Source organism: Callionymus lyra, chromosome 10 (genome assembly GCF_982586985.1).
Source record: "Callionymus lyra chromosome 10, fCalLyr1.hap1.1, whole genome shotgun sequence".
NCBI classification, from domain to species: Eukaryota; Metazoa; Chordata; class Actinopteri; order Syngnathiformes; family Callionymidae; genus Callionymus; species Callionymus lyra.
Window position 1 is genome coordinate 15,367,299 of NC_141827.1, and position 10,843 is coordinate 15,378,141.

Below are 10,843 nucleotides of genomic sequence, written 5' to 3' on the forward strand. Positions count from 1 at the left end.
AAATGCCAAGAGTTTTATTGGAAGTGGCGCCGGGTTGTTATGCAATCTTAGCTTCTCTCTCCAACACACTTTTTTTTTTTTGCACTGTTAATGTGTAACAAGATGTGTTTTCCTTCCCTGACATTCTCTCGGCGTCTACTCCCTCTCCTCACACTCCCTCTCTCAAGGTCATCAGCCAATTGTGCGCAAAAGCCCCTCCCTGGTTTAGGTGGGTGCCCTGATATAAAAGTTCTCGGACTGAGGAGGGTCCATCTGCCTGACTCTCATCTCCAGAGTCGTTCTACCCTCCTCGCATTCCCATCACTGCTGCAGACGACTATACCACGCAGAATGTCTGTGAGAGCCTTGAAGACCACCACCCTCTCCACCTCCTCATCTTCCAGGGGTCCATCTCAAGGCTTCAGCAGCCGCTCCTTCTCTGGGTATGGTAACAGAGGCGTGTGCGGGGGCCGCCAGAATTATGCTGTCCGCAGCTCCTATGGTGGGGTTGGCAGCAGTGGTGCTGCCATGGGTGCCGGGGGCTTCAAGGTGGTCGGTGGTTATGTAGCCGGAGGGTCCGGACAGAGAGGCGGCGGAGTAGAATTCGGCTACGTGGGCTTCGGCGGAGGAATGGCAGGTGGTATGAGCCATGACTCAGCGGCTCCCATCACGGCGGTGACGGTGAACAGGAGCCTACTGACCCCTCTGAACCTGGAGATTGACCCCAACATTCAGGAAATCAGGACTCAAGAGAAGGAGCAGATCAAGACCCTCAACAACCGCTTTGCATCGTTCATTGACAAGGTCAGACCATTAATCTTGTTTTTATGTGGAAATCTTTCCTAAAAGTAGCATTAGTACTTACGTTTACCAGCTGATGCTGAGACAGAAGAGTCATCGTCACCTTATTAAACATGCTTTTATAACAACATCGTTCTATAAACCTTCCAGACAGTAGATTTTTCTTAAAGGATGCAGTTTTTGACATGTTAGGAGCATGTCAATATTTACGATAGAAGAATTAGGGTCACAGAGGTGGTGGGCGTGTCCTTGTTATTCTTTTTAAAACAATGTACTGATCAATTAATCAGAAACAAAAACGAAAAATGAGACATCTTTAAAATTCAGGTGGTTATTTTAATCTGTATTTTCTCAAACACGTTGTCTTTTGACAGAATGAATTTGATAAGATCACAGTATGTAGTGGAAAAAAAGGTTAAATATAGTATATATATATATATATAAATATATATCTCAGAGAGTCAGGCATATATATATATATATATATATATATATATATATATATATATATATATATATATATATATATATATATATGTAATCAATGATAGTCAAACTAAAATAATTAAAAACACAAGTGTTTGTATTAGTTATGATTTGTATGTAATAGAAAAATTATACACAATTGTTATTGATATTGTTTTCGCCTTAACCATTATAGGTTTTGTTAACTACACAAAAACATTCCTTAAAAGTCAGTAACTCACTAAATCACCGTAACATGCTGCTGTGAGTGTAATAATGCCTCCATCAATCTTATCATCAGGCAGACATTTGCTTTTTTTCACATTATTGATCGGATGCTTATCGTTCATACTAGTGTAGGACTGAAGTTAACCTGCAGATCAACCTAAGCTGTAAAACAAAAACTCCACCTCTACATACCATGATGATACTGCAATCACACACGGCACACAGTGACCCCCCCCCCCCCCCGCCCCCATCCTATTTGCTGAGAGGTACCCCACCCAGCGTGAGCACACTGAATGGAGTGGTTGTAAATGGATGGAGTCAAGATTAGGAAACAATGTGATGTGGTGTTCAAAAGTTCCATCGTGGGTCAGAATTGATTGACTACACATTGATGGGACATCGAGAGTTCAACTGAGGGGAGAAGGTCAATAAATCTTTTTGTCCCTGACAGTTGATTCTCGTGTTTCTTTGTTCAAAGGCAAACACACTGAGTCCATTCATACCTCTAAAAAGACCGTCCTCTTAATCCCAATGTTGGCACTTCCTTTTTCAATTGATGTGACTGACATGATTTATGGACATTTTATGACAGAGTTTGTTTATTTTTATCTGCAGGTACGCTTCCTGGAGCAGCAGAACAAGATGCTGGAGACCAAGTACAAGCTAATTCAAGAGCAGACGCCCTCTCGGTCAAACATAGATGCCATGTTCGAAGCATACATCGCAAACCTGCGCAGGCAACTAGACAACCTGGGTCAGGAGAAACTCAAACTGGAGTCTGACCTTCTTCAGATGACAAATGTAGTCGAGGACTTCAAAACCAGGTGCGTACAGTTTAAAGGTGTCAAACTCAATAACCTTAATATTTTTTAGCTAGTCTAAATAAAGAGCCGAACAAAATGTATATCTAGCTTTTGGATTTGAGGGTCAATTCATCTTTACTATCTTCGTGTTTTTTCACCAAACACCATCAAATTCCTTTTCAACAACTTATCTGCTTGAAAGGCTTCGTTTGGTTTTTGACATCCATGATCTCTGAAGGTCACAACATCAACATCAACTTTGATTTTGAGACAAAATAATAAAATTACTTGGCAGGCCGAATTAGGCCCTCAGGCCAAGTGTTTAAATCGTGTGTTTGAAGATATTAACAGAATTTTAAAGTGAAACTACATGCATTGCAAAGTAAATGAAATAAAAAAACACAGACAAATTTTTAATTATTTCAGGTTTGTGATGCGCCTTTTATATCTGAATAAACATCTTTGATATAGATTAATTATAGGTTTCTAAAAATACTTTTTCAAGTCAACATTAACACTTAAAGGAAAGTAGATTTGGTTAAGTGACTCATTTCTAGTTTGTCTTTGTTAGTTGAAACAGCATGTTAGCAGCAGCGGTTAGAAGCCATACGGGTGAATGACCAAACTCTAAAAACATAGTCAATCTAGGAAAAAACACCACAAATCTAAGCACCTGTCCCTTGTCTTTTTAATCAACATTTCCTTTCTATTTTTCGAATAGACTCATTGGTTTTCTTTCTTCATCAGTTTTTGAGTTATTCTTGCCAACAGACAGACACACATGATGATCAGATTCCTCTGATGAGGTCAATATTAGATGTAGCTATTGTATAGTATTATTGTTTTTACAATACAATACTAATTACTATGGCCAGATTTAAACTAAGTCTCAACATTTTCCAGGTATGAAGACGAGATCAACAAGCGCAACGAGTGTGAAAACAACTTCGTCCTCATGAAGAAGGTTAGTTCATCTGATTCCTCACAATATCACGGTCAATTTGTCAGAAGAACAAGATGTTTCTCTCGTCAGGACACCGACGCGGCTTACATCATCAAAGTGGAGCTGGAGGCCCAACTGGATGGACTGTCGGATGAGATCGACTTCCTTCGACAGATCTATGATGCTGTAAGTAAAACACAAAAAGAAGAAAATGGAGAATACACTTAGATCTCTCACAATCTGCCACGTCTGTTTTAGGAAATCAACGAGCTTCAGTCCCAGATCAAAGACACATCTGTGGTGGTGGAGATGGACAACAGCCGAAACCTTGACATGGACAGTATCGTTGCTGAAGTACGTGCTCAGTACGAGGACATCGCAAACCGCAGCAGAGCTGAAGCAGAATCGTGGTACCAGAACAAGGTGAGGGTTCGAGGTGAACGGGTTGTGTTTATGTGTTTTCTTCTTGTTCTTGTATCACAATCAGTTACTTTGAGTTTGCCATGTGAACTTCTTTCCATTTATTTGATGGAATTATGTCTCACCTATTTTCAAAATACAAAACAACCAGAACTACTTGCATGTTAAGGTAGCTTGTCTTCCCTTATTTGGTTGACAATATCTTCCGGATATTTACAGAAATAGCCAGTAAAGATGACAAGGCAAACTCTTAGCCACAGCAAGTATCTTCATTTGTGCAGACCAATTAAATAGTAAGTAAAGTAAGTGAGTATAGTAAAGGTTATTTGTAAAGCGTCTTTCTAGACCAGGGTCACAAAGTGCTTTAACAATAAAAAAAAAAGCACAGTTAAAATATATACTTTAAAAAATCAAGACACATAAGACAAACACAGGAAAAGTCTGCACAAATAAAACGTCTTAAGATGTTTCTTGAAGGAGTCAGTAGATCATCAAACACAGAGGGAGAGGAAGATCGTTCCAAAGCTTAGGAGCAACAGCCTGGAAGGATTTCTCTCCTCTGGTCCAGAAGCGTGTTCAGGAACCATCAGTAGATTCTGATCCACAGACCTCAGAGCCCGAGCTGGGGTGTAAGGCTGGATCAGATCACAGAAGCCTGACCATGAATAGTTCTGAAAGTAAGAACCAGAATTTAAAAAATTGATCCTGAAAGAAACTGGCAGCCAGTGAAGAGTTTTAAAGATCAGGGAAATGTGAGTTCTCCTACTAGAGCGGGTCAGAATTCTCGCTGCAGAGTTTTGTAACAACTGCAGGCGAGACAGCTCCTTCTTGATTAGACACGAAAATAAACTGTTACAATAGTCCAGACGAGAAATCACAAACTCATGGATTACAAGCTCCAGATTGTGTTGTGACATAATTTTAATAAAGTTTAGAGATTTTTCAGACCAGTTTCTGGTCAGTTTTTGCAGTTACTGCAGTGTTGTACTATATTACTAAATACTGGCTTTTCTAGGATTTCAAGTCCTTTGATGTATGCAAAATGTACAAGTCGAAATCTCAGACCTCAATTTGTTTTCTTTGAGCACTTATTTCAAACGTATACCTCAATTGAAGTGGATCAAGGGATTCATGAGCTCGGATGATGATACTATGCACTGATCCGGAAACAAGTGAAGCATCTTTCTACTCTGCTATAATTCTGTCCAGTACGCAGAGATGGAACAGTCGGCGGGAAGATATGGAGACGATGTAAAGTCCACCAAGGCAGAGATTGCTGACATGAACCGCAGAATAATGAGGCTACAGTCTGAAATCGAAATGGTGAAAGCACAGGTGAGTGGACAGCATGTGCGAGCGACAATCTGAACGGTGGTGTCCCCTTTTATGAATTCATTTTTTCGTTCTTTTCAGAGGAACAATCTGGAGGCTCAGATCACAGAGGCGGAGGAACGAGGCGAGATGGCGGTGAAGGACGCTAAGCTCAGAATCCGGGACCTGGAGGAGGCTCTCCAGCGGGCCAAGCAGGACATGGCACTGCAAGTCCGACAATATCAAGAGTTGATGAACGTGAAACTCGCCCTGGACATTGAGATCGCCACCTACAGGAAACTTCTGGAGGGGGAGGAGGACCGGTAGGAAATTCAATAATCAATCGTGTATTTGATGAAGGAGTACACAATAACTTTGTTCCATTAAAAAAAATGATTTTGTCTTTACAGGTGGGCAACAGGAATCAAGACAAACATCTGCAAGAGCACATGTAAGTATGAGAAAGCAGAAGTTTGGATGAAAGATGATTTCCTGATGCTATAAACATCCATCAAATGGACAAAGAGCTTAATATTAAAGTTAAAAAAGGAGACCAATTTAAGCATTTGTGTCCTTAAGGTTGTTACGCCTGAAAACACAGCGGAAAAAATCAGAATAAACTCTAAAATCTTAAATTTAAACAACCAAACTTTGGTTAAAGAAATGACTACTTAAGTTTAAAACAAAGCGTTCACGTGTCTTGTACGTTGTTTAGGAACTAGAAAACAACAACATTAATCTGGGTGGAAGAAAAATGCAGTTTTGCTTTTGTAAAAAACACAAACTCAACTATAGACCTAAAAGCGAGTATATTATACAGTATTATATCATAAGAAAATCCTGTATTTGTTCCAGAGTGGCGACATCGTGAATACGTTTTAACAAAATGTATTCATAAAAATCAATAATTATTACAATTTAAAGTGAATATTGTAACACATTTAATATAATAGATCTGCTTAAACTGATTTTTTAAATGGGAAAGTATGATATACGTGTTTCTTTTCTATCAATGACAGTTCCAATATCGTTCTTCGTCTTTGGCTAGAGCATCAATATTTGATTTAAAATACAAGAATATAAACTTAATAATAATAATAAAAAAGAGACTTTTGCTTTACACAAATACGTATTAATGATTTTGGCCACATGGGGGCAGACAAGTTAAAGGTACAATATTTCCTCCACCACACTGCTATCCAAGAATACGATTTCATGCATTTACTTTCTTTTTTTCTCAAATTAATATTGAAGCTATGAACTAGAAAACAACGACATTAATCTGGGTGGAAGAAAAATGCAGTTTTGCTTTTGTAAAAAACACAAACTCAACTATAGACCTTAAAGCGAGTATATTATACAGTATCATATCATAAGAAAATCCTGTGTTTGTTCCAGAGTGGCGACATCGTGAATACGTTTTAACAAAATGTATTCATAAAATCAATAATTATTACAATTTAAAGTGAATATTGTAACACATTAAATATTTGAAAATAAATAAAAATGTATAGATTATTATACTTAAAGTAATTTTTTAAATGGAAAAGTATGTAAGTAAGTAAGTAAGTCATTTTTATTTATATAGCGCTTTTCCAGACCAGGGTCACAAAGCGCTTAAACAATCAAAACAATATTCAATAAAGTATATACTTTAAAGATCAAGATAAAACTGAGAACACAACAGGAGTTCCAGAAAATCAAGGGAAAGCCTGAACAGTCTTAAGATGTTTCTTAAAGGAGTCAGTAGAATTTAGGTCTTTTTTTCTATCAATGATCGTTCCAATATCCTTCTTCGTCTTTGGCTAGAGTATCAATATTTGATATACAATACAAGAATAAAAACTTAAGAATAATAATAAAAAAAAAGAGAAATACAGTTTTGCTTTAACCAAATACGTATTGATGATTTTGGCCACATGGGGGCGGTCAAGTTAAAGGTACAATATTTCCTCCACCACACTGCTATCCAAGAATACGATTACATTCATGCATTTACTTTCTTTTTTCTCAACTTAATATTGAAGCTATGAGCTTCAACACCTACGGACTGGAGAGCTCCCGAACCCCTGCCTCCTACGTCAGCGCCTCCTACGGCGGCGTCCAGGTGGTGTCGCTCCCAGAGGCCGCAGACATCAAGAGCTCCACCACCACCATCACCAAAACTGAAGCTGTGGTCGTCAGCAGTGAGGAGAAGAAGAAGGCGGATGAAGGAGAGCAGGTAGCGACGGAAGAACCTGCCGCAGAAGAGGAGGTGAAGGAGCAGGAGCAGGTGGCGACGGAACCGGTGCTGGAGGAGTAACGTCAGAGATGGAAAAGTTCAACGATCACTGCACTTCTCGAGTTTGGCGGAAGGTGGCGCACAGGATCCATTTTCTGAGAGCCTGACAATAAAACCAAATTCAATGGAACGACAGAATTATTTTATACTGGTCATTTCTTCAATGGAGTGTGGGGGCCACATTTATACAGCCTTATTCATATCATGGAAACACAAAGATCTTGAAGAAAAACAACTTTAAAAACTAATGAAGCTAAAATTATAACGTCATTGTATTTATTTTCCAACATACAACGTTGTTTATTTGAGAGTAAATATATAGAAAACAGATGGAGGACAAAGGTGCTAAAACAAAAAGCATACAATCGTATTTAGAGTTGAACTAGTATAAATAATAAAAATAAATACAACATTAAATTAGTTTGTGAACTTTCTTTGGTACTCACAATTTGCTCAGGGCTAATAAAGATGTAAAAACAACATCTGAAATTTCCATATACTGATGATAATCAGTTGGTTTTTTTTAACTTAGGGAGGAACCATGAGCGCTTGTGTGAAACTCACAAAGGCATGGTTAGAATTTAGACAGAAAGGTGCGGCTGCACTTCTTTGTTCATTGTAAAAGTGCAACCATTTTTTTTCAATTGGAAATTTCTTTCAACCATTTGACTTTGTTTGCATGTATGATGAAGAACAAATTTGGATGAGTCCAATAACCTGTTGAACTGGTTGGAGACCAGTTTTTTACCCTGAGGGCGTTTTAATGTCCTGTTGTGTCATCTTACACACAGACATGACGAGAGAGACATTTGACTTTTTTTTTTTTTATTTGGCCGAGGAAGCGAACATTTACTTCACATGCACTGAGAAACACAACAAAAATGTAACACATTGATCGGAGAAGTCACACAATGATCATCTTTTCTTTTTTTAATTTGGTTTTTACTAGTCATCATAGGGAGAAGTCTTTGTCATGCTGGGAGTCTCAAAAGAACAATTGTTGTATTTGTGTACACATTAAAGAAGAGGATTACTTCACTCAGTATATTTTGGCTCCAGAGAGACACGTCTGAACGTGAGTTTGGGTGGGGGCGCCGCGCCCAAGGCTAAACACCGACTGCTGAATAAAAATAAGGAAAACGCACGAATCACGTCATACCACCCACAGCTTTACCGGCTTCTCATCCGGGTTAATGGAAGTCAAAAGAAAACAATCGATTGATTATATAAATGGATATATAAAAAAGGAACGAATATTGTTACCGAGTAGAAAACACCTGGAATGTCAGGAGTGGACTCCAACATGCATGTTGCTTCATGTTTAAATGCTTGGCTCAGACCTTAGTGTCGAACAATCTGGTGGCTTTTTTTTTCCTGCAACGTTGTTAACCCGGGCCGATGAAATAAGTGACTCACATGAACTTTCGTTTCGCGAGAAAGCGAAAAGGAAACGACTCGTAAGATATAAAGCAAACATCATTTGTCAGTTAAGAAAGTTATATTTTGTAGTTTGTATACTGGTTAACACTTTCTTTTGTTTGTGCTGAATGCATTGTGTTTAATTCACCCTCAGTAGAAACTCACAAGCTCGTGTCAAACTCGTAGAACGACACCGGTCATCTGAAGGGTAGGATTTAATGACCACCAATTTAATGGATTTGCCACATTCATGAAATCGCTGGGACACGAAACTGACAATTTTCTTCTTTTAAGAGATAAAGCAAACAGTTTTTACATATTTTGTCCTGATTAGTGAGTTAAGCCTGTTTATTTTAGGGATAACTCCTAAAACACGTGAAGCACAAACAGACCTGGTGTTTATTATGAGTCTTGATCTTTATCTTTAAAACGTAACATAATCAGAGAGTCTAGGGTTATAACTATTTGTAAAGTTTGAAGTCCATTGTCACCGTTTCTAAGGAAAACAAACACAGATATGAGCTGCATATTTTCTTAATCTCACTTCTTTAAACTTAAACACATGTATGTCTGTAGTTTGTGTGTTGCTAGATCCCAATCATCACTTTGTAACACATTATTCTACTTTCTCTGTGCGTGAAAGGTTTTGGACCACTAATAAAATCTTACATATTTTTAGTTAATGTCAGTTTAATGAACTTGTCTCTCCAGCTGAAGCAATGCTTCCAGCAAATTAACCAGACAAACCAAACTGGTTAGTCCTGGTCAGTCGACCTCAGACTTGATGTCGGCCAACTTACAAAAAATGCTAAAGGTGGCTGTAAAGTTTCTGCTTACAATTTAAGCTGAACATATGTTATAAACCTTCACTTGAAAAACATTATTTTTGTTGAGTTTAAAAAGAATTAACATTCTGCAGCTTTACTTTGATCAAACGTGATGTTGTTTCACAAGAACATCTGTGACTTTTGTAGAGAAGCGATCAGACACTGATCATTTTGTTCGTTATATTATTAAAACAAGCTCATAATTCCTTTATATCTTCTCTGAATTGCGTGAAATAGTGGATTAAAATATTCAGTATAAAACGATCAATGTTGTCTTAATAAATACAGATAATGAGTTTAGTGAATGAGAACATATTTATGCAATTGTGAATAATTTAATATCCACTCGTGTAACTGCGAACACATGTGTGTGTGTTAACTTTTGATCAATATTGATTGTTAATGTAACTATGATGTGATGCATATGGACTTTGGCGTAGAAAGGCTCCAGGTTATTTTCCTACACTCTATTTAAGGATCTACAAATAACCACAATTGTAGTAATATATTAATGCATTCATCAGCCAACATTTTTCTAATTTACTAAGGGCCAAACATTTCTCCTGAGGAGTTGTTGTTCCAACACCCATTGGAGGAATCCAGTCACAACAACTTCATGCTAAGATAGTTTCTCTGGCTGGTTTTTATTAGATTCCATGGGCCGAGCATTCTTAAACCCTCATAATCAACGATCTTGAAATACCTTTGTAAGCCTTGATAGTGTCACGATGGCCTGATGTTGAGTCTGATAGAAGACTGAAGGGCATTCCTTCAAACATGATGAAAAGTGAAAATGTCAAAGACATATTTGGCATTTCATTTTAGTGATTGATGTTTCCTCTCGTGGTGTTCTATGACAAGAGAAATGTGTGTACTGTTATGCAAGTCCCAAAATACAGTAATTCTTCTGTTTAGATGTCTGGAGAGCAAGTATGTCAAAGCAGTGAGTGGAGTTTTTTTATTTTGCCTGCAGCAAATAGTTGTAATGTCATAAGAAAAAAGAACAAAAAATACGACAGTTTACATATCAAAATAGCTTTGGAAAACCTTTGTATGAATCATGTAAGCTCAGACACACAAGGTTGCCAACACGGATTATTAGAAAATGCTGCCTTTTGAAGCCTTTCCAAAACAATTAAACCAAGTGTGTAAACTGTCAGATTTTATAGTTTGACTACTAAACAAAAAGAAAATGTATCGCCGGCGGCTATCTCGTTAATCATGTCAAAAAGGGATGTGTTTTTACACGGCTCGGCTTAGTAAAAGGGAAGACAAGTGAATAGATTGACAAGGTCTGTAAAGCCCTAAAATAAATTACTAAGGTGTAGCTGCAGGTGTAGTTTGAGCAGTGACTCGTGACAGGTGC

General features: G+C 37.9%; 1 protein-coding gene across 1 annotated transcript; it reads left to right on the forward strand.

The window, feature by feature from the left end:
* Positions 1–242: 242 nt before the first annotated feature.
* Positions 243–7,648, forward strand: LOC148070520 (keratin, type II cytoskeletal 8-like). The gene is made up of 9 exons (XM_087800656.1): positions 243–783; positions 2,089–2,297; positions 3,180–3,240; positions 3,310–3,405; positions 3,478–3,642; positions 4,849–4,974; positions 5,053–5,273; positions 5,361–5,401; positions 6,978–7,648. The coding sequence occupies exons 1-9, from the start codon at positions 331–333 to the stop codon at positions 7,250–7,252; spliced, it is 1,647 nt and encodes a 548-aa protein (XP_087656782.1). The 5' UTR covers positions 243–330; the 3' UTR covers positions 7,253–7,648.
* The last annotated feature ends 3,195 nt before the right edge of the window (positions 7,649–10,843 follow it).